At 35.1% G+C, this 25896-nt stretch overlaps 1 protein-coding gene across 2 annotated transcripts in view; it reads right to left on the bottom strand.

The window, feature by feature from the left end:
- Positions 1-24701, bottom strand: part of LOC131063434 (phosphatidylinositol 4-phosphate 5-kinase 6) — a 40398-nt gene extending 15697 nt beyond the window's left edge. The window contains exons 1-6 of one of the 2 annotated variants that reach the window (XM_057997238.2): positions 24302-24701; positions 22489-23915; positions 21218-21385; positions 15664-15829; positions 5679-5786; positions 5095-5282 (exon numbers count right to left, since the gene is read on the bottom strand). In XM_057997238.2, the coding sequence (XP_057853221.2) occupies positions 5095-5282; positions 5679-5786; positions 15664-15829; positions 21218-21385; positions 22489-23723 (1865 nt within the window). In that variant the 5' untranslated portion in view covers positions 23724-23915; positions 24302-24701. Of the gene's footprint in view, positions 1-5094; positions 5283-5678; positions 5787-15663; positions 15830-21217; positions 21386-22488; positions 23916-24100; positions 24278-24301 lie in introns of those variants that run through there. The other variant, XM_057997239.2, reaches the window with a different exon arrangement.
- Positions 24702-25896: the final 1195 nt, after the last annotated feature.

Here is a 25896-nt window from a genome sequence, read left to right as displayed (position 1 = left end):
CTCTATAATCAATACACATCCGTAGAGTCCCATCCTTCTTCTTAACCAACACTACGGAAGAAGCAAACGGGCTAGAACTCGGTCGAATGAAACCCATATCTAATAGTTCATGAATTGTCTTCTCAATTTCATCCTTATAAGCTCTAGGATGACGATATGGGGTAGTAATCACTGGCTTTGCTCCCTCCTCCAACTCTATACCATGCTCAAAACCTCTATCTGGTGGCACTCCAGGAGGTATATCACCAAATACTCTCCCATGGCGATCCATCACTGACTGAATGTCCACATGAAACACACGGCCATCCTGGGGTGTGGGTGTTTTGGACTTAACCAAACAATGCGTAGCCCAGAGTACATCATTATGCCTGAGGATAGTCTCCATCCTGCGAGAAGTCACTTCCCTAGGTCCACCATCTGAAGCTGCCCTCAAAATCACTTTCTTCCCTCCAGACAGAAACTCCAACTGCATACGTTGGTGATCAATAATGTAACGCCCAATACCCTGTAACCACTGCATGCCCAAAACCACATCATAATCCTCTATAGGAAGCACATAAAAATCATCAGTCAAAGTATAATTCCCCATCTGAATACTAAGCTGTGGAATCCGTTTGGTGCAACCCAAAACTGCACCATCTGCCACCTTCACTCCAAAACCACCAAACTCCTCATACTGCAAGCCACGCCTTTCAACTAATTTCTGATCAATAAAGTTATGCGTAGCACCTGTGTCTACCAAGCTGGTGACCCGCTTACCCTTAAGTGTACCTTTCAACCGGAAGGCATGAAACTTAGGATAACTGGAGAGAGTAGCCATAGCTACTTTGGCTGACGCCAACGGCTCAGGGATGTCTAGCTCCAACTGTGTCTGAACCTGCTCAACATCCTCTGTATCCTCCTCAATATCAGTATCAAGAACCTCCTCATCTCCTAACTCAGAAGTCACCTCAATCAAATGAACCTTTCCTTTACCCATGCAACGGTGTCCTGGTTCCCAAGGTTCCTTGCAGGAAAAACATAACTTTTTCCTCCTCAATTCATTCCTCGTTTCCTGATTCATCCAAGGGGTTTTCGCTGAAGTCCCTTCTTTGTTCTGGGACGTATTGGCCTTCTGTGCAGGCCGTGAATCTCTAAATGGTTTCTTATCTGCCTGATAAGAAGTGGGAACAGTATCTAGTCTCAATGTCACCTCAATAGCCTCCTTAAGAGTTGCTGGTTGGAAAGCACGCACTAGTCCCTTTAGCCTATCCTGCAAGCCCTCAGTGAACAACATCACACTACGTCTCTGGGGCATATCCGGTACCATCACTGCAATACGTTGGAACTCATTAATATAGGCTTCTGCATGACCGGTTTGTCTAAGGTGAGCCAACTCCCTGTAATAAAGTTCTGTATCCTTACGGTCAAACCGTGCAATGAGACGCTCAGTAAACTCAGTATAGGAGTGAACTAAGGTGTGATCCTGGGTGACCAATCCATGGTGCCACCAATCATAGGCAATCCCCTCTAAATGCAATACAGCAAACTGAATAGCCTCACGCTCAGGCATGGGCCTCAATGAAAGATATATGTCCAGCTTGTGGACCCACGCTCGTGCGCTAGTGTCTCTTGTGCCATTATATGGGGCCAATGCAATCTTCCCAGTAGCTCTATTCAAATCATAATTCTGCTGCTGCTGGTGTGGTCTATTACCACGATCTCCCCTGAACCTGGTTGTATCTCTACGCTGTGCACAATACTGGGGAAGAGGGAAAACGTCCCTAACCTCAGGGGGTAGAGCTCTCCACTCAGCTGTGGCTGCTAAAACTGACTCCTGGAACCCAACCTCTGGTGGTTCTACTTGTGCTGGTTGTTCACCTGGTATGAACTGAGGAAGCAATGGCCTATTCGTAGTAGGTGTACGATGGCGGTGCCTCCTGCTGGAATGATGGGAACTCCCAACTGAAGATTGGGACTGATGGCTGCGGTGACTACCAGCCACTGAAGGTGACCTACCACGCCTACCTCTGTGTCCATCCATATCCAAACGATCCAAGGTATCTTGTAACCTATCTAATGCCTGGACGATCCTGGGCTGAGTAGTGATAAGAGTCCTCATCATCTCTCTCTCTTCCTCCTCCTGATTTCTTCTGTCGCCCACCTGTTCCTCAGCCATGACTGGATTCTGTTCTATCCCAAACTCACGCTCGTACTGAGCTCTTCTGCGTGTGTAATACCTATTTATATCCGCTCTACCCGAATGCATAGAAATAAAGTTTGATTAACCCCACAGGCTGGCAGAATACATGGCTCTGATACCACTGAAAGATCCCTGATAGATCTTTGCTGTTAACCTACTGTAATTTTTTTATTTTTAATTTTGTTTTCCTGTTTATTTAAGTTTTTCTTACAGAACTAGACAGAAGTGCAGAAAGGGTTGTTTGTTTTTGTGTTTTTGATTGTTTAATAGCATAGGAAGGAATAGATAACAGCAAATATGAAGCAATACTGAAATAAATGAGGTATACAGCAAAAGTCAGAATTATTGCAAATCGTACCAGGCAGATTTGTCTGAATTACAAAGCCAAACAATGAATCCAATGTATTTCCCAAGCTCTCATACAAATTCAAAGTCAAACTGGAAGATGAAGAATGTTCTCCAATCCCACATACACTGGAAGTGAATACAAGCAATACCCTATACACCACGTGGTGTATTTGCTGCAAATGGCATTCCTCCAGTTGCAATGAACCACGTCTCCACTGGAAAGATGGTAGGCCACGCTGAAACCCTACTGAGAATTGATGCCTCTGTCCTTAATCACCACACACAATGCCTTATAAGTCCGGTGCCAAAGATTGCTGAGGGCTACGTCCCAGCCAATCCTAATCCTGGGGTTTGCGTCCCAGTCTAGAAATCGCTCTCCAGAGCAAATTCATACAAGTTGTCAAATATGCAAAAAGATGATGATAGAATGAAGCTCCTATCCCCTTATAACCCCTCTCAATTGCAAATCGAACCCTAATTGTCTCCAAGTGGCATGGTCTAGTGGAAATGTTATAATTTCTTATTTTAAAGTGGTCATGTTACTAGAAAATGACCTTTTTCCTCATAGACAGAAATCCGCTCACTGAATTGCCCTGAGACCAAAGAGAAAGATTTAAAGAATTTCAAGATCTTTCCAACGAGCTATCACACAATAGGGTGCGCATCCAGATGAGGCCAAAAATCCCCTTATTACTCCAAAATGGCTAACAACTTAGCCTTATTTAATTATTAAACGCTAACTTAGGAAATATTAAAAATATAACCCAAATAGCCATAAAATGCCCAACTGACATTACAAACCCTAAAATCATCCTGTCACCTGTCTGTGACTGAAGTCGGAAATCAAGGATTCACTGGTAGTCTCATCCCTAAAATCTAGGGATGCTCCTAAAATTTAGGAAACAAGCCCAATCTCTCTGAAACTGAACCCAAAGAGGCATCTCATGGAGACCCAACCTTGGGCATGATCAAACCTCCTAAAAAGTAGGAACTGCCTCCTAAAAACAAGGAATGTCTCCCAACTGATCAATAACTGCTAGAATACCAAGTCTCCAACACTGAATAACCATACCGGGTCTCTGTCCAACCCTGTCAGCCTACAAGACCCCATAATAAGCTGACTCACATGTCTCTGCTAGACTGAGCTAGAGTGGGGACATGACATTCCTCCAATTCTTCAAATTATAATTCCAATTAATTTCATCCATTTTCATTTCATTTTCTCCCAAATTCAAATTTCACATAATTTCATTAAATTTCATATTTTCAAACTCAGATTTCCCTAAATCTGAATTTCGGTTAATTTCATGTGCATTTCAACATTTGAATGACCAAATTCAAATCCAAATTGAAAATGAAAAATCAAATTCAATTTCAAATTCCTACAACACATGCTAAAATCAGAACCGATTGATCAAATCAATTGTTTAATCAGTTAACTCATCAATCATCCTTTTTAACTCTCAATCACCTTTTTTTGACTAATCCATCTATTCAGTCTACTGATCAATCAATTCACTTATCTCTCCAATCAATTCAGTCTTCAAATCAATCAATCCAGTCAACTAACTAGTCTATTCAACGTACTGGTCAATCAATTGAGTTCACTCACCAATCAATTATGTTAACAGATCAATCAATTGAGTTCACTGATCAATCAATTTCAGTTGTCTCCCAATCAGCACTTGAGTTCTATTTCTCACCCCCTTTGTGTTGAAAATCTATAAATTCGACATCATTTTCTCAATTCAATCTAGAATCACAGTCTTCAAACAATTGTCTAATCTATGCAAGAATCCCAGTGCAATACCTAAGAGCCACCTACAAGCACAATTTAGAGAAGCACAATGGAAGCCACGATGCAAGATGAGGGAGTTTCATTTATTTTTATTCTTATCTTGTGTTAATTTCTATTGGTTTATGTTTAAAATTGCTTTGATAGTTAAGGATTTGGTAATTCGTCCTTATTTCCTATTTCTGCATTAATGATTTTTAAGCATGAAACAAGGTGCACAGAAGCTAAATCTCTCGATGGTAAAGCAAATCTTAACTACAAAACTATAACAACTTTGGGCATCTGGCATTTGACATGAGCAATTCTTGATTTAAGCATCTACTTTATGGAAGGAAAGATATTACCCAACAACCTCTTTCATGATTTCTCCATGAAAACAAGATACTCCAAGATTTGTTATAAGAATTAAGGTACGTGACAGAACTTGCAAATTCTTCTTACATATGAATTGTGTAAAAATAAGGTAAAATGCATTAAAATACAGAAAATACAGTCTGTAAAAGTTTGGCAACAAAAGTATTGTATGCATTGTTCATTGAATTTTCAGATCCATATGATAAGAAGATGTTTGCCACTAATGACAAAGAATATCCAACTTTCTCTTCTGACAAAGAAAAAATTTTAAGTGGTGAAAAACACCTGCCAGTAAAGTGGAAGTGAAACATTGAAGAACAATGTTTCACTTACCTTAAATTGCATGTCATAGTAAAAGAATCTGGGAGAAAATAAATTACGGTAAAGTGTACTCCAGCATGTTTAAGAAACTTACTTGAGTAGAGCCTGGTACCAAAGTGGTTCAAGATGAAACACAAAGTCCAAGTCAAGATCCTTGAGAGTAGTTGTTTCGTCAATTTCCACTTTGTCTGTTGAACGACCCTGAGACGAGCCTTTTAAATCATAACGCCTATGAATGTAGAGATCCGAGCATAACATATTCCCCATTACCACAAAACGGATCTGTCGATTCTTACATGTCAGTTTAAATAGAATGATAATTGTAGTTTACCAGTTTCAAGGGGACTTGACAGACACAATTGGTGCAAGATTTATAACAGAATAGCTTTCCAATGATTAAACAAACAGATTCTTGATAAATTCCTCTAAAAAGTTAAAAAAAATGTTTTATAAGTATGAGAGCAAATACTCAATCTTCAACTTTAACAATCATGTTTTTCGTGACTAGCTAATTTTCTAACCAAATACTCAATTAGACAAGCAAGAATATCAAATGAACATTGATCTCATAACATCAATTGCCAAGTGAAAGTCCATATGAGACATCCTGCAGACATTGAAAAAGGGAAATGAAAATAAAATAGCAGCTAAACATCAAATAAATGAGGCTTCTGTTACCTTTTGACCTGCTGCTTTTATGCTGTGTAGACCAAAGAATTTTGTGATTAAAGTGCTCTCGTATGTACGAACATGATTATAGTAGTCTGGCAACATTTCAAGAAGCACCTGCATCAAGATGGAAGAATCAAAAATCAAAAAAATATTGCAAACTACAGAATTTAAAAAATACATAAAAAATTTAAATGCAATATGCCAATAACAAGAAAGTAAAGCTGGGCTAACTTTTTAAAGGATTTGGTAGGATAGAACATTGAGCACAAAAGAAAAAGAATGTAGCAAGTTAAAAATTGTGATGAGTATTTATCTATGCCAGTGCCACATGCCAACTTTCTTTCTCTCACCACAATGTAAAATAAGAAAGCCAAAATTTGGTGACAAATCTTTATTTCATTAGTATAATTGATTATATCGAATAACAAACATATATTTTTCCATATTTTATTTCAAGACCCCACTGCAACACTAAAGTAGCACATAATCTGGCCATGTGCAAAACATACTGTGCAGGCAACACAAAAAACAAATAGGACTGTAAATTGAACATTGAACATGGAAATATAATTAGATGTAGTAAGCCTGTCTTAAGAGTTCTAATATTATTGGTCACCATGCTTTCCCATAATTTGATATCTAGATGACTAAACTATATGATATCATAAATCTAAAACACTTATTTAATAACATGAATTGGTATGCCAAGAGCCAATCTTTCATTTTGATTCTGATTACTACATACCATAACAAAAGAAGCCAAAAATGTAAAATAAGGTAAGATTATATTAATGTCCACTAACAATCAAATTAAGTCAGAGGAAATGAAAATGCAGCTAGCAAAGATAAAAGAAGAAAGCTAAGTTACTGAATCGGAATTGGGTTTGGGTACATATACAGGGGTACGGTATGCCAGTACAGCCAAAATATAGCAGGGCTGGGTAAATTTTGGGCACGTTACAAAAAAGAATATTTTACATATAGTAATATTGAAAAAAATTATATAAATAAATAATATTAACATGCTAAATTGTTAATAAATTAAAACTAATTTATTTAATTATTTTATGAAATAATATGTGCAATTAAATAGTAAAAATACATATTTAAGTATAATTTAATGATAATATTTATATTAATCTATCATAAAACTAAAATATTATAATATAAATAAATTATAGATCTTCTTATTAATATAACTGAATTTAAATTAAGCCTCGCATCGGATTGCTCTTTGCAGCCAGTTTGGATTGATATATAACGAAAGATGACCTAATATAGGTTAAGATTTCAGAGACATTCCAATGTTGAAAACCTAAACTTTCTACAGGGAAAGTGATTCTTGGCGTAGCACCAAAGATTCCTATCACAATTGTGAAGGGGCAGAATGGGCTGTAGGTATGGCATTGTTGTAGAGACCAAAAAGGTGAATCAAAGCTCAAAGAAGGTGGTGTATATAATATTATGTATTCTGAATCAGTTGCATTTTATGTTTTTCCTATTATCATCAGTTGTTGCTATTTAAAAAATCCATTGCATTCTTTATTGTTGTTGTTTCCTCGTTGTTCTTTCTTTCTGCAAAATGTTAAAACCACAAGATAGCAAACAATGCTGTCGTTTAGGGTTTTATCAGGGCAAAAGACTAAAAATCAAACAAAAATGCTTCAAAATCCTCACATAAATCAAGAAGGAATTTGGTAGTTGTGCTGGAAATCTTGTTTTGTTCTTTTTTTTTCTTTGCATTTCTGATTAAATCTTGTTTTGTATTCTTTCTATACACTTTTTGTTACATCTATGGTAATCTTCCTTGAACCTCTCTGAACATCCAAGCATAATGACCCTTTGGGAGCACAGAAAACTAGTAGTGTGTACACTCCCCATGACCCAGATTATAGCCAAGGGGTTGATACAAAATGCAGAACGGAGTAGATACAAAGACCCTTAACACTGAAATGAAGCAGAACAAAACACTTAGAATGAGATTGATCAGGCTGCAGCATCCTGCTAGAGCCGCATAGAAGCATTAATCGTTTGGGGAATTAATTGGCAAACCAAAAGTATAAGATTTTTTGAAAAAACAGGAAAAAAATCAGATTTACAAAAAAATGTTAAAAATTTAAGAAAAGCAGTCAAAAACTACTTTTTTTTTATATTTAAGGACGTTCCATAGCATAGAGATAGTGTAAGCAAACAAAATAGAAACTTCAACACATGAATTGTAGAGAATAAATTTTTGTTGTTTATATACATATCGCTGATTACATTGCACAAAACATACCACAACTTAAATAATAGCAGAAATGCAAAATTGTTTTAAACGGTGCACTATAATTTAGCTTTCCTGATGTTCAACATGGCAATAAATGACTGCAAATATAGAATATTTAGAGATAAGAAAAACCTGTTTTTGTGAGCAATATGCACTAACATTTTTGCATATGCATTTAACTGTTTCATTTTCCTACGAAAAAAACTAGAACAAATGACATATAATGCTTCTTTGTATTATAAATAGTATAGAAGCATTACTCTGGAAAAAATTGCGATTAATTGCGATTCAGAAAAAATTGCAGGGGGCGCCGACTGATTCCCCAATAGTTGGGTAAAAATCGTTGACTTATGCAATTGAAACCTGCCTAGAAATCGTATTTTTAATTTGCAGAGAAATCGCTAAAGAAAACCCTAAAAACGGCGTTAAAACATTGTAAAACACATTCTCCCTCCATAGACCAGGCACCACAGTTGCGTGAACGGGCTTGCAGAGTCACTCGAGGGCTGGCGTGAAGGTTTCTTCAAGTCCGTTTTTTTTGCATCAATGTTTGTCTGTGAAACAATTTAATAAATTTGAAGCCGTTTCTCTGATCGAAAATTTATATTTGTTTTGTTTATGTATTTGCATTAATAAATTGTTTTATTAAATATTTTTTTAGTGAATGTATTTACAGAATAGAAAAAAATTTATTTGACCAGAATAAATCATTAAAGAAATTTCAAGAGTATTGCTTTTTTAATAATTTTTTTAGAGCGAATGTTTTTACAGAATGGAAAATATTTATTTGATCAGAATAAAATCATTAAAAAATTTCACGACTATTGTTTCTTTAATTTTATTTAATAATTTATATGTAATTTATTTAGAAAAATTAATTAGAATATATTATTGAATGCAGAATACCTATCAAAAAAAAATATTATTGAATGCAGAAAAATTAAAATTTTCATTGAATTAAATATTAACAGTATCTTAAATAAATTAATAATTATTTAATATTATACTGTAATAATTTAATAATTTTTAATTGAAGGTAATTTTTAATTATTTACTGTAACTATTTAATGATTTAGGAAAATATGTGTAAAAGTATTCAAATTTATGTTCAAAAGTGGAATGTTAAGGATTTTGTCCTTCTTTTAATTCCTTAGACAATATTCAATGCTATTAATGTATGCTCTCTAGTTATTTCTGATATTGAGACCCCTAAATAGGCAAGAGGTTTAGGAGAGATCATCTACCTCCATATATTTAGAAGAGGAAGAAGAGCCTCCAACTATGAACTGAAACTTCTTTGTTTGCAGGTGGCTGTAGAAAATATTTATTGATTTCGATATTTCTCCAGCATTCTTCACGGCACATATATATAGGCATTGCCTTGTAAGATCAAGGCATGCCTTGACCAGACATGTCTCATGACATGTCTTGATCAAGGGTGGTGCCTCTTCATAATACAAACCGATAACTATCGGTTAATATAAATGCCAATACATAACAAATGATAATCGATGCCAATCGGTTTGTGATTTAATGCGGTTTGATTATCATTGTAACCGATAATGAATCGGTTAGTTTCTAATGCAATTTTAGTTATCATTAACCGATCACTAATCGGTTTATTCTTAATGCCATTTCATGGTAATCGATGGCAAATGCAACCCGATTATGGATCGGTATAAGAGCAAAAATATGTTAATACGATAACTATTGTAGTTATCATATGACAACTAATTAGTGTTGTCATATGACAACTAGAATAGATATGCAGAACCGATTACAATCACAGCATATAAATGAAATCACTGCATAGCAAATACGATCATATCTCGATCGATGATAGAAATGCTTATAAAGATGATTATGATGTCTACCATTAGCATGTAGATTTATCGATAGGATAGATGATTGAATGAGAGACTTCATTTATCTCGCATTCAATCATTTGTCTTACCAAAGCTACATTGTTTCAACAATATATTTAATGATTTTTTATATTTATTGTAATTATTTAATTATTTAAGAATATATTAATATACTGTAATTTCAAATAATTAATTGTAATTATGTAATAATTATTATATTTATTTAATTATTTTAATACTTTACTGTAACTATTTAATTATTTAGAATATATTAATATCCTGTAATTTTTAGTTTATTACAAGTCTGTAATTTTTTAATAATTTGCTATAATTAAGTAATAATTATTTAAGAATTTTTAATAAACAGTTGATTTGTTTAATATAGATTATTAAAACCAGTAATATTCAGGTATGCAAGAGTGGCCATTAAAACCAGTAATATTCAGGTATGCAAGAGTGGCCATTATCTCATTGATCCGTTTCCCTCTACATGCAAATTTTTAGTATCCCAGGGAAATTAAGTGCCTCCAACATTTATAAACCTTTCAACTCTAAGAAATTACAAGAACACATAGTAAAAGGACTAGTTATAAAAAAACACGCAAATAACATGATCTTGATTGCAAAAGGGTTCATTCATAAGAGAATCGTGAAAGACAAATAAATCTTCTAGTAACACTTTGCTACATACGAGTAACAAACCAACCACAAAACAGTTCCCCATAACAAATATTCTACCATTAACTATCTTTCTACTCAGAGTTAAAACATAATTATTTACATAGTAAGACAAATGCATTGTGTTAGCTTTCCCCTTCATAATTTGGAAAACAAAAAAGTTAAAAACAGTGAGCCAAGCAGTGGCCTACAGTGAATATAAAGTCATACTAGAGAGTTTTTGAAATAAGAGATGCTGCATTTTACCATAATTACTTCTGATATCTTTCCAGAAATATAAAACACGAGCATGTCAGGTTCGTGTAACAGTGTGGCAATAGCAACCATTAAAGATGGCACTATGAATGATGATTCTCAGCCTAGGAGTGACATCAGCTGGGCATTAAAAACCCCATAAGCAGTGGTGGTCATATCACATTTAGACACATTTAATAGACATAAATTTACAGACTTCAAATGCAAATCATCAATTTTTATGCATATTACTTTCTAGGACCTGAACAAATCCCAAATATGCAGCCTACAGTAGGTGCAAACTTGAGGATTTCAGTGTCCAACTTTACAGCTGTATTAGCCAGTCATGTCAGCAAATCTGCAACTGCTATCATGCAGCTAGTAGTAAAGTAAATGAGTAAAACTCGGGCCATTTTAGTAAAGATTCACTATTTGTTCTTTATGGTCCTAAATCTCAATCTATGTACCTTAATTTTAAGCAGTCATACCATAGTAACACCAGAACTAAGTATTTTGAGTGACAGAAATAGCTGTTAAGGTTGTAAAGGGACAGACTTGTAGTACATATATTACACCTGATTTGGTTTTATTGTTTTCAAAAACTCGAGTCCAGGTACACATTGCTGCTTATCATTGATATCATCATAATTGTTGATATGTACTTTATTTATTACTGTAATCAAAATTTAAAGTCTTATATAGAATTTTATTATTTATAAGGGAAATCAGAATTTATAGCTACGAAATAGAGGTTCTACCCTTGTGGTAATTGTTAGCATTTATTTTTATAGCCTACATAAAGTCTGAGGTCTTACCCAAGCAGAGGCACTCATTGAATGCCTACCACCAGAGGCCTTATTCTAGCTGAAAATAATAATCAATAACTTCTAGTGAAATGTGCCCTGGTCAAAGCATTATTCCTGTAATCCAAAATTTAAATTCCGATACAGAAATCTATAAGGGAAATCTGAATTGATTGCTATGACTAGAGGTTCTACCATGGCAGTAGCAATTAACATTTATTAGCCTACATACAGTCTGGGGTAATACCCGAGTGAAGGCACTGATTGAATGCTTGCAGCCAGAGGCCCTACCCTAGTTGAACAAAACAATCAATAAGTTACAACCAAATGTACCCTGTTGAAAGTATTACTTGATGGCCATGAACCTGATGTCTTACCTCAGTCATACCACTTATTAGCTAATACTAATGACAAGACTAAGAAGTCTTAACCTGTGACAATCATTGAATATTAGCTCTAAGTTAGAGCTCTTAAAAGCATTTAAAGATGAAATCTATTATCTGAGGTATTACCCCAGTAGACATATACCATATAGAGCTTACGCCCTGAGGTATTACCTACATGGAAGCTTTATGTGGTTCTGGATCAAACTTTCATTAATTTGATTGGAATTTTAAATCGTAGAAAAACACATCTAGGAATTAAATGTCTTTATTCAAATGATGGTTAGCAGAGACAAATTGGTCAGAATCCAAAACTAATATGCATTGTATCCCAACTATAGAATGGCAACAAGTTTCAGGGATCCCTGTCTATGAAGAGGTTTGGTACCTGTATATCTCCACACTAATCCTAGGCTGTTTTGTTGAGCTATATTTCTGACAACTATATGTATTCTAGCAATATGTGTTATTTTATTTATTATAAACATTTGATATTCACGGTTATAGTGAAAACTTAAGATGTCTCACCCATACCAGTTATAGGCTAATACTAATAGCAAGAGGTCTTACACTGTTGTAATCAATGACTATCAGCTGTCAGTCAGAGCTCTCAAAAGTGTTTCGAGGTAAGTCCATTCCTTGAGGTCTTAACCCTGTGGACATATCCTATACAGAGCTTACGACCTGAGGTGTTACCTAGATAGAAGCCTTATTTGATTCTGGATAAAAAATTTACTTGGCCAATATGGCTTCATTAACTTGATCGAGATTTTACTTGTAAAAGAAAATATATCTAGAAACTAGATATCTTTATTTAAATGATGGCTAGCAAAGACAGACTGTTTGGAATCCAAAATTAATAAGCATTGTACCCCAACAATAAAGTGGCAAGAAATGCCAAGGGTTGCCTGTCCATGTAGAGATCGGGTGTTCGGTGTTTATTGCGCTCCACACTAATCCTTAGGCTGTTTTCTTGTGGTGAGTAGAATTAAAAATGCATTCTCTTTTGTAATAAGTAGAGACGCACATTTGCTCAGATTTGTTCTCTGAACATCACACAATCTTGCTGTCTGGTATGTAAAATTTGCAACTACAAATTTATTTGTACAAGAATTAGAAAAAATTAATTCCTCTTACAAATTTTGTTACCTTTCCTATTGATAAATACTCAGAATACTTGAGGTAGCAAATTAGATGTGGCTGCAATTCCACCTCTACAACCTGTTTGTTTCTAAGTTATAATAATTGTTGCTTCAAATTTATCTTCCCCATAGTCTAAATCCATTAGAGAACATTTATAATTATCTATCATAAATGAAAAAATGTCTTGACAAGATTTTAAATATTGTAATCTATGGATTATTCAGTTTTCAGATTCAACTGAAATTCATTTATTGCTTTATTTATCAACTTATTCCCAACACAATAACGGCTTCTTCTAAACAGTAAATTTATCAAGTGTTACTGTAGGGATACCATACTGTAAAATTTAGCAAAATAATTCAATCAGAAACTTCACTAACTTAAAGAAGAATGAATAAGAGATAATACTACATGCTTCTATAACTTAGAAAGACATTTCATATTATAATATTTCTGATGTTACTCAATTCTGACTTTTTGATAAGAAATTACATCACATAAACAAATACCACACGTTATATGGTCTGTTACTTACTTTAAGACTGCCAGCACTAACTCTATATGCTAAACCCCTTAGAATATTTGTAAACATATACAATGATACCATAATACATCATTCTTATAAACTCCACTGGTAGTTGTAAGCCAGAAAAATACAATTCACTAATTGTGAGAAATCCCATTAAGTTCACAGTCATGAATTCACCTATATATTTTTGGCATATTATTGGCTGTTTTCTCATTCTAATATTTATTTATTTAATTATATCTATCTTCCTCCTTCCTTACCTTTGAAGCTTCAATCTTACGATAATATAGCAAAGTTGGCTCACAAAATCTCCCACATTACAGCTTACTCTTGGAGGTGATTGCATGGCTACAATTTCATCCTTGGAAGAAAACATAGCAACATTTTCAGGCATTTGTGGATATAATAAAAAATTTCAATTTCAATTGTTTTCTGTGTCATAATTCTCCAGTAGACATGGATTTTCATTATGGATACTTGAATTTAATCAATGTTATGGCAAGCATCATATCAGTGAAAGGCTAGATTGTTTTCTAATTCTTCTCTCTTGGACATTTGTCCCTGACAGATAACAGCTTCGTGCAGATAACAGATAACAACTTATAATCACTGACCCATTGAGGTGCATCTTGGGCTATATAATCTGCCCTTAAGTCCCTATTTGAATTTGAGAATATCTGGTTTACAGTTTTATTGTTTTTTTGTAACTCTGTGACAATTGGAGAGAAAAATGAGAATGAATTAAATTTTAAGAGATATCAAATCTTCTCTCTTGGACATTTGTCAGATGACAGCTTCATGCATTTGCTCGTCTCTTTACAGATTATAGTCAATGACCCATTGAGTTGCATTTTGGGTTATATAATCTACCCTTAGGTCCCTATTTAAATTTGAGACTATCTGGTTTACAGTTTTTTTTGTTTGTGGCTTTGAGAGAAAAATGAGATTGCATTAAAATTTAAGAGATATCAAATCTTCTCTCCTGGACATTTGTCCCTAACAGATGACAGCTTCACGCATTTGCTCAGCTCTTTACAGTTTATAATCACTGACCCATTTTGTTGCATATTGGGCTATCTAATCTGCCCTTAGGTCCCTATTTAAATTTGAGAGCTGGTTTACAGTTTTTTTGTTTGTGGCTTTGGGAGAACTGGAGAGAAAAATGAGATTGCATTAAAATATTAAAGATTACAGAATCTCTCACAGTAGTTCATAAGTTCAAGTTGCTTACACAAATACTGCAAGATTGGAATTGGAGTTATTCAAGCAACATTTTTTTTGATATTAAGCACAATGAGGAGCAACTTGTTGATAAACAAGCTGTTCATGTAATAGGGTAACTCCGTGTGTTAACAAACTAATGACATAAAATGAACAGTAGTCAATCAGATGCCTTGCACAAATTCCATCCTATGTCAACAAAAACTGACTCTACCAATCCAAGAACTTGTAAAATATGATTCCATCAAGCCTGAAAAATAGACTACAGACTCTGGGCCAAAATACAAGAAAGATATAAATATCTGTATGGGTTACTTTATACCAAAATAGCCAACAATATGCTCTATAGTTTCATGTTCCTTTTTATGGTTATTTTGCTTTAATTTGCTATTGGGTATTTTGATATTTGTAGAAAACCCTGACAATGCATTACTGTAAAATGGTGAATTCTCGTACAATTGTTTATCGAAAAAACCAAGCTGTCGAAAATCCATCAACCAAAAGTCTGGATACTACCAGATCAGATAAAAAAGCCTGACATCAGAGATCTAATATCTGAAACACATATTACAGTCAACTTTAACATTTCAAAACATAGAATTAAGTGGGTACCTTTGTTACTGCCCAAAACCAATTCTGTGTGTGCTTGTCAAACACAAAGACTCCTATAACATTTATTTTCAATTTTGATTAGAAATAAACAAGATATTTACTCCTTGACAGTGTGACCAATAAGAAAAATGCAATTTCAGAACGGAACAACAGAAGAATGCATACAGAAGAAAGTGGATATTGCAAGATAATTTCAAAACAGTTGTGTCTACTAAAGCTTTACGTTTTCAAGCTACATTATTTCACATGCTTACCTTGACTTCAGATTTTTTCATTGTCTTTATCATAAAGCGGTCATCATGAGAGAGATAGAATACGCTCCCACTTTTCCCTGGGGATGAAAGCTCCCGAAGTGCATCATTTCCACATATCGAAAGCATATATTCCGCAACATCAATCTTGAACAACTCTCGCAGATTCCTAGAATTTTGGCGAATGTCAAGTCAGAAATGTATCACAAGTTACACAACTCCTAATGTAATATCATAAATCAATTTTGAATAATCCATTGCATTTAACAGCAATTATACTAATTCAGTGTGCCTTTTTAATGTCCACAGCTTGAAATCATACATCATCCACTCTTATCCATTAATCACTTATCATAAAAAGAATCACCCTAGCAATTTACAGTCAACATAAACACGCATAATTTCAATAAAGAGACCAATTCTGATATACTCTGACAAAAATGAACTGTATTTAAGGGCAATTACAGAGCTGTGTCAGCAGAACAATATGCTCAAAAGATATTTTTAATTGTATCTATGGATAAAACAGCACCATGACCTATAAGTTATAACAATAATTGATTCACAATTACATTCTTCTTTACAAGACACTACACTAAAGAAAAAATAGCGTATATTACCATATCAAATGCATAAAATGTCCAATTGAGCTCCAAGTTACTAGACAGAATCAGTGGATAAGACATCTAGAATATCATCGTCTCGCTGAAATAAAAGCTATGCAAAATAAGATAAAATAAATGTAGATAACCTATCGATATGCAGCTATAAACCATACCACAAGAAAACTCGAGTTCATAATTTAAGCATACCCATATCTCCTGATGACTATATTTAAATGCAGAATATCTGCAACTTATTCACATACTAGTGTACCCTATTTCAAAACAGCGTCCCCATTTTTGTCCCTGTACACCATGTCTCCTGGTGACTGTGTTATGAACTGATGATAACTCTATATATACTAATCAACTCAAATAATTCTGGATGAATTTTAAAATATATGAAAGGATGTTGTCTGGACATTCCTTCTGTCAAAAGGTAATTTAATCATCACAGGTAACTTTGTACTTTTTAAGATGGCTTAAAAGGCAGTTGAGGCAAAAAAAATTCCTTACTTTTATCTATTAAACACTAATGAACTCACTATTATTCTCACGAGTGGGGTGCCTACCTCATACGTGTCTTAAAATGGCCCCTTGAATGGGGTCTCCAATTCTTCAAAATTGGGGTTTCTTGCCAAGACCCCTGGTTTGAGGTTTTGGTTAAGAATTTGAATCCACATGTAGTTGATCTAGATCCCATTCTTGCGAGTGGGGGTATCAACCCAATACATGTCTTCAATTTGTTCCTTGAATGAGGTCTCCAAGTCTTCAAAGTGAACTTCCTTGCCCCCACAAGTAGGGAGTTTACCCCATACATGTCATAAAATTGCTCCATGAATGGGTTCTCCAATTCTTTGAAGTAGGATTCTTTGCTAAGCCCCCTGTGGGGTTTAGGGTTTTGGTTAAGGACTCCACTCCCCAAGTAGTTGATTCTAGGTTCTACCATTGTAGAGAAAGTTGAAACTACAGGCTGGTTGGAGCCTGCAGATCTGGCCTCTTGAGAAAGTTTTGGAGGCAGGATTTGTTGTTTAGTTTCCTAGTAATGAAGCTACAAGAATGTGCAAGTTACCAGCATTGAAATGACTTGAGAGATGCTTTTTACAGCCAAGGGTGGAATACAATAGTACTAAGAGGCGAATCTGTGGAAAACATCAGTCATTGAGGTATCCCTCTTATGCCTAAATGCTGAGAAGATGTTAATGGTCATGCTGACCAAAAGCAGTCAACAGAAATAGAAAATGCATGTGATACTAATACATCAAAGAAATGTCTCGGGCATCTATAAGTAAATGTTTAAAATATAAATAAAGCAATAAATGAAACTCTATCTGCTCATCGGGCATAGGATCAGAGCGCAGACTTAGAAGCATGCCAAAGATCTGCACAGCTATAATGTTAGAGTGCCTGCTAATGCACAAAGCCATCATTGACAATCCATGTTCCAGTACCCTATGCACTAGTAAAGCAACACCTCCAGACATCCACATGCCATGTAACCCCAACCTGTCACCCTGTACAACAATTCTGAACTGTTCTTCAGAGTCACTGAGGAAACTAAACTACCTCGCACTACCATCTTGCACAGCTACACATCAGGGATCAAAATGGCATTCAGAATTGTCAGAAAAGGCAAGTTATCTTTGTAATTGGCTCCGAAAAAAAACCATCAAAGTTATCTATCCTAGACTTCTTAAAAGTAGTTAGATGGTTAGCTGATTTGGGTCATTTTGCATGTGCAAGAAAAATTATGGTTCTCAGAAACAGCAAGCAGATGATATTTTTCAACCTAACTCATTTTTGTACCGTTCTTGTATAATCCTCATTTATTATTAATGGAAGAATGTCTATGGTGTATCACTGCAGCATAGTTGGCCATGCCAAACATACACCATCCCAAGATTAAGACCAACCCATCAATGACAAAATGGCAGAGTCCCTCCTTCAATGACAAATAACTATTAGTGTGTCATTCTGTAAGTTGTCTAGCAGTAGCAACATTACAAGAAGCATTGGGTTTTAGTCATTCCAGACACCAGTAAAGCTTCGGAGTTCCTAGAAATAGCAAACACAAAGGGGTTTCTCAAACTCACACGTGTTTTGGTAGGTAATCCCTATTTATGATTAATGGAAGAGCATTACTCTATATTTCTATGTAAATGAATGTGTCTGAAACCTTTCAGGTTTATGTTTTTATCCTAGTAGTATTACACTTGAAAAACCTGCGATTAATCCCAAACAATCACAACCCACCAAATTTACCATATTGATTCCCAAATTTTTTCCAAGTTTTTCAAAAAGTGGTTTTGATTTTGTTAAATATTATTATTTTTTGGCTCATTTTTACAATTGGAGACTATAATAGTAAATACAGTCTGAACATTTTTGGTATACGGTTAGGTTTAAGGCAATCGAAATTTTCTTTAAGATATACCTTGAATGGATTCTTTTAGAAGTTGAGTTTTAAACCAAAGTGAGGTTTTCTTTTTTCATTTACATTATGCTAATGAGGTTTTAGCTAAAAAAGGTAGGGCTGCCAGTAAAATAGTGGGTCATGCTACATGACAGAACAACACATACTCTTTTATGGCTAGCCATATTCTTTTCATTATTTCATATAAACCCTCTTAGGTAATGTCAAGTCATATAACTAATTCTGTCAGAAATATCCAAGATTCCATCATTAATTCCATAAATTTGACTAAGCAAGTAGAAGTGGCAAGTCAAACACGTTTACCAACTCAAACACTGTTTGATTGATAGCAAGAGAAACTATGAAAAGAATTCAAATGCTTGCAGGCAAGTCAGAAGACCGAACTCAGAAATGTCAAATGAGAGAATGCAAAAAAAGCTCAATAATGACCGGAGTATAGTTCCACCATCTTCTTGTGGCATTTAATATATATTATTTCAATGATACCAAATCAGGCTCCTTGCCTAAGAACCCGGAGCCAGTTTATCTCACATGCAACTTGGAAGGATGTGAAGGTTTCTCATAATTCAACCTGCAGCCAAAGCATAGACTTGTTCTTAAATATGAAGTCCTTATGTTAGGAAACACACCCAAACCTTGGTTATATAAAATGTACAATATAATATACATTCATGTGCATAAAATATTAGTTAGATATTGAAAATGTTCCACTAATATTCTACTACATTTATAAGCACCTCATGGAGTGACAAATCGTTAATGTTCTAAGCAGGCCTAGTCTACAGCAAGAAACAATTAATTGCAAATTTAGACTAGAGAAGAGTTTGAGACCACATACTAGTTAGGACATCCAAATTAGAAGCAAGAGGACTTAATGGCATCATCATAACACATATATGACAAGAATAATCATTAAATTTTTTGATTTCTTGATATACAAATTGGACAACTTTCCCTCCGCCTCTGGGTCAAACTAGCACTTACAAACGCATTTACTTCACCCCTACTGCAGACTGGAATGTATTGTTTAGCAGTTGCATTTAACAATTTAACTTTTGTCCTCTTAGAGCTCTGAACACTCTAAGTTAACACAATAATCAAATATACAAGCAATCCAAAATAAAGTTTAGGAAACACTATAGCATGTCTTTAATTTTTTGCTCAGTGCAATAAAATTCATGCAAACTGCACCAGCATTCTATTAACAAATCCAGTATTTTAGTTCATCTCTAAACTTATAAATTTACTGTAATCATGTGCTCATGATGATAACAAATTGCAAACTTCTCAGCTTCATCAGTTCACTGTGACCAAACATTTAAAACCTAGGAAATAATTACCCAGATCTGCATCTATATTACTTCACCATATGTGGAGTAAATTTTCCTGATAACCACTAACATATCACCTACTTTAAGTCTAAGAAGGCAGCAAGATAGATCCAGTCCTGCATTGTTTTCAATTAACAACAAATCCTTAGTAAAATGAAAAGCAATTCAACTCTCTTCGACCATGGCTGGACTAGCAACAGGGAGAACATGAACATGTATGTCTGTGATTCGCCCTACATAGGAAAGCACATGCTTTAACTCAAGAAGAAGAAACATAATTATATTATAAGATGTCATCTAAGAGATCATATAGCTCAACTAACATTGGACAAAGAATGCACACAAACAACTCCTAGCTTGCTTGCTCAAATGCATCATCTGCATCACAACATTATAAAAGCAATGTCTCATATTTGATGTATTGATTACGTCAAACACAATAGACTGTATCTCAGTAATCATTTTTCTTAGGTTTCTACCACCATTCATGATTCAAACGCTCAGGTTTCCATGTTGTATCCTTCGGTTGAACACTAAGTTCCTCAATGCAACAAAAAAAAAATTAAGACATGTATAATAGAGGTCCACTTTCAAACCTCCAATAAGATGTTGTAGTATATTTGCAAAGATATCAATAAAAACCAATGTGACAAAAAAAAAGCACTAAACACATTTGAGTTCTCTTAAAACGGAGAAAATAAGTGTATTGTATCTGTCTTCCAGCTTTCCCTTTGACATAGATTGTGCAATTTAATTCACAGTGTATTGTATCTGTCTTCCAGCTTTCCCTTTGACATAGATTGTGCAATTTAATTTATAGAGAACCTTTTACCACTGGATATCTTCGAGAAAAACTCTCAACTATCCTCTTCTCCCATCAAAAGATAAAAATTAATAATGGCAAACCTACTTAGGCTCTGCAACAATCAAACAGGTAAATATATGCATCTAGAATCACAAAATTGAGACTCAATAAAATAACTCTACAATATCATCTAGAAACAGGGTTTACAGGCATATATTATTTATACAACATACTAGTGCAATCCCATCCAAACACAAATGAACATATGCTTGCATTGAAGATGGCGTCTCTATAGAAAAGGCATGCATTCATCAGTATGTACACTATGAAAAATCATCCCTAAGGAATCAGAAGCCAGGACAGTTATGTATGGAGAAAAACTCACCTAAAAACCATAGGGCAGTAATCCTTCCATCTAAATTCAACAGACTGGTGAGGAGGGGTAAATTTAGATCCCTCTGGAGGGAACCTCATCCATATTCGAGCTTTGGGACCAAAATCACCAAGGGAAATTTCACGGGTTGGTTCCGGTGTTATCCTCCCTACAGTATACCTGCACATGCACACAATGTCAAAAGAAAATATACATAAATTCTTTTTAAGAAGATGTTAAACCTGCCCATTTTGTTAGGAATTACTTAAGCAAGAAGAAGCACTTTCTCAAAAAAAAAATCCATCCTTCAATCTCACCAGATCAATATTTAAAACCACGATGCCATTAAATTAAATTTTAAGTTTATTTCAGGCAGCACGAGAATGTGATAAAATTTTGCCCGAAGGGCATCAAAAGGGCTATCCACCAGAAACACTAACTGTGAGGTATTCCTAGTCCAAGTTCCTTAAAGTATGGGGTTGCTCTCCTGTTCTTCCTCTTGCAAACCTATTTGATGATGTTGGTTGCTCATGTATTCTCTTCTGGTTACAGCATATTCTTAATCCTATTCGTAAGTCTGATGACAACTCTGATCCACCTAATTACATGGCTATAATTATTTGGCAAAATTTAGTCATGTTTTATGCCACTGACCTTCACATCACACTTTTGGAATAATGTTAAAGCAAAATATTAAGAACTAGGTGTCAAGTGAGTTTCAGGAGGTATAATCAGACTATTGATTAAATTCTCACTCTACAATTTATCATCGCTGAGGCTAATCAGCAAACTTTTCAAGTCTTCTATTGCTCCATTGACTTTCAAAAGGCCTTGGACCCCATACTTAGATATTTGTTTTAAAAGTTTCAAAATGAGATCTTAGGTTCGCTTAATGAATTGCAAGGGCAAACAGGATGAGAGCACCCAAACTTCTCATTCCTTCAGAATAATTAAAATAAAAAAAGCTCGTGAATGGTCTATAATGTTTTGTTAGGCCACAGCAGTGCCAGTAACAAGACCTAAAGACCACCTAATTTACTCAGACAGAAAAACCAGCATTGCTTTTGTTAAAGTACATTTTGATTGACAATGCTTAGATGTTTTGGCATGAGAATTATGGCACAATTAATCTAACTATAAAGCACCACGTTTGAACAATTTAAGTGTAAGATATTATCACAATTACCAAGATCCTAAAAAAAGCCAAAAGCTTAAATTATGAAATAATCATCTAACATTATTCTGCCGAGTATGCACAAAACGAAGCTAGAAAAGAAATCCACCTGATTCCCAATTGTAAGTTTAGCATCAACTCATAATTTCTGTGCCCCTTGGAAATAGCTTCCCCAGGTCTCTTTACCTCCTTCAGCTGCCGCTTTGATCTTCTTCTCCTTGAAGCTCTTGATGCAGCATGTTCTTTATTGAGCTCATCAAGACAAACCTCACTGAATTCTCTTTCTATTGCTGAAAACACATTTTTATCCCGCAGCGATTTACTGCTTCTTTCCCGTGCTGAATCAAGTGAGTCACAGCAATTGGTCGTTGAATCACTGTCTGAATCCCAGGTGCATATACTATCAAAGGGCTTATCGGCGATGGAACTTTTGGATCCATCAACAGATAAATTTCGATGTTTCTGCAACCGGCGCTGGATATTATTTTGTGTGATTTTATCTGATGGATTCTGGGCAACTGTTTCGCAAGCCAATATGTATGAACCTTTATCCTTATGAGATTCCATATCACCATTGCAGCTATCGATATCTTCTCTACTATCCCAACTTGAGGCTGCCGATAAGGCAGACTTGGGATAAAACTTCCCCTTACAATCCTTCCTATCCTTGTTCCAAATTCCAACACAAATGCTACCATCTGCCCATGTATATACACCTTCCCCATGTTCAAGCCCATCAAGCCACTCGCCCTCGTACTTATCTCCACTAACCCATGTCAAGGTCCCATGCCCACACATAAGACCCCCCTTCCATTCCCCTTCATATTCATTCCCTTTTCCCCAAACATACCTTCCTCTCCCATCTGGAACACCATGTTTCCAGTACCCATCATAGAAATCTCCATTCGCATAAAGCTTCTGGCCATAGCCATGCTTCTCATTCATCACCCACTGACCCTTGTAAGTGGAACCATCCACACCAGTGTATGTTCCAATCCCATCCATGAAACCGGCCTTGAAATCTCCTTCATAAGTTGCTCCTGAAGGCCAAGAAATCTTGCCTTTGCCTGTGTTCTTCCCCTTATACCACTCACCTTCATACATGCACCCATTTGCCCACAAGTATTTCCCAACCCCATCTGGTAAATTTTCCAGGCAGGATCCCCAGTAGAAATCCCCATTGCGGAAAGCCCTCTCCCCTTCCCCCGCAATCACATTAAATTCTTGTTCTTCTTCATCCTCACTATCAGCAGCATGTACCACTGGACCAGACATACAGAACGCCCCACCACCTGACGTTTTGGCTATTGTCTGCAATAGCTTAAACGCCGTTGTTCCATACATTTTTTTCAAGCCGGCATGACCATTGTTTCACATAAGGTCGAAGATTCCAGTCCGCTCAGGCCTTAAACATAATAAATTTCAATATACTCTGTGCCCATTCGAAGACCTATTCCAATGTCGTCGTAGTATCACTACGACATACCAGATTGCACAATCTTCAAGCTCGATCCCTGCAAACTACTCTCGTCCAGCCTGCAGGCAGGCCGAGACACAAAATGAGCTCCATGTAAACACCCACAATATAAAAAATATATGAAAATGGACCCATTCTAAAAAAATAACGCCCCCCGTGACTTAAGGAACCGCGTTGATTGAGAACCGTTCAGACGACAGCAGCCTCAGGAATCATCAAACAGAATATTTTCAGCCAAGAATACCTTTGATGATTGCAGGATTCATCATCATATTATCAGAATCTGCATTCTCATCTGCAAAGCCGAAAATGGCAGAACAGAGGAGGAGAAAAAAACCGGCACCTAATCCTTACCATCCCATTCATAGATTCTCATCATTATAAAATTCATGGCCTTTCCTATTAACATGAAAATTATTTATATTTAGCAGGCAATGGAACATACCATAATCAAGAAAAACCAGCTCAGCTCCTTCCATCACATCTTCAGTCTCTCTGTACTGTTGAAAAAAAAAATGCATTAAAAGCAGGAAAAGCAGAGCAGATGAACAGTGTAAAGAGCCTTGGCTTCTGTGTTAATCCTCTGTCTTAGTCTCAGTATTACTGTTATTTTCTTTTTGCAGCATCAATCCTCATGAGGAAAATTTTCTTGTCCTTGTTGGTTAGTGGAGGAATCCAAGCACAACCTTTTAAGAGAAAATGAAGCATTGGATAAAACATCCAACACTAAAATAGGAAGAAAAATGTTGTTATGGCTTAAAACACCCTGAATTTTGGTTTTTAGTTTCTTCCCTGTGTTTCTATTTGTTTTGTAGGGATTCTCTAGATATCAAAATGTTGTCATGCGATCTTCTCCATGTAATTTTCATGGGAGCTCCGAACTTAATTTGGTTTGGTATAAGGTGGACCCTACCTTGTTGTATGGCACACCATATGTTGTCTAAATAATTGACCTCAACAAAAGCTCCAATTATTACCTGGGAAACAATGTTATTTTGGTCTCTTGTGTTTTTTTGCCAACTTGAAATAGTCTACTCTTGTGGACTTTTTCAATCAGGGGGTTGAATTGATAAATTTTTAAATTATAAATTTCAATTTATATTTTTAATAGATTTAGATGATATAGGTAAGATTATGATAAATTTGGAGTTGATCTTGTAGTGTGATGGTGATGTGGTGGCAATATTAATATTGTTACGAAGGATCAAATCTTATGGAAAATGGAGAGAGGAGGATTTGTATGAGGAGGAGGAGGAAAGAAGAGGACGTGTAGAGGAGGAGGTTGTGCATTAATGTTGCAGATGAGAAAGAAACCCACATAAAATTTTAAGTGACTGAAAATGGAGAGGAGGATTTGTATAAGGAGGAGGAGGTTGTGCATTAATGTTGCAGATGAGAAAGAAACCCACATAAAATCTAAAGTGACGTGTGTTAATATAGTAGATAAAAGAGAAAGAAACCCACATAAAATCTAAAGTGAACAAATCTTGTATTTATTACAATCATATAAAAAAACATTGAGCTTCATCAATCAAATAAAAAAGATTATGATAATTTTTTTCAATTTCTTGAATTTCTTTTATAAAAGAGAAAGAAACCGACATAAAATCTAAAGTGAACAAATCTTGTAATTATTACAATCATATGACAATTACAATAAGCTTTTCAACTTCTTGAATCTCTTACATAAAGGAGATAAAAACCCACATACAATAAAGTAGGGAGAAACCTAACCCACATAAAATCAAAAAAAAAAACTTTATATTTATTAGAATCATATATTTCATGATATATTTATTAAAAAAAATCAAAATAAAGATTAATTCACATCACATGAGATGGCAGAGAGAATGAGTGCAGACATGGGAAAGAACTTTTGCTTTCTTTTTCATTTTAAGTCCTTTTCCCTTTTCTTTTCACTAATACATTACTTACAATTTACAGTAGTAGTAGTTGAGTCTGTTGGGGAAGAATACTTATGGTGTTTTATGACTAGCACACATAAAGAAAAAAAAAATGATGCAACAAGTATATAATAAT

This window comes from Cryptomeria japonica, chromosome 10 (assembly GCF_030272615.1).
Source record: "Cryptomeria japonica chromosome 10, Sugi_1.0, whole genome shotgun sequence".
In the NCBI taxonomy this organism is placed as follows: domain Eukaryota; kingdom Viridiplantae; phylum Streptophyta; class Pinopsida; order Cupressales; family Cupressaceae; genus Cryptomeria; species Cryptomeria japonica.
The sequence above is the reverse complement of the archived record's forward strand: the minus strand, read 5'-3'. Positions and strand labels throughout refer to the sequence as shown.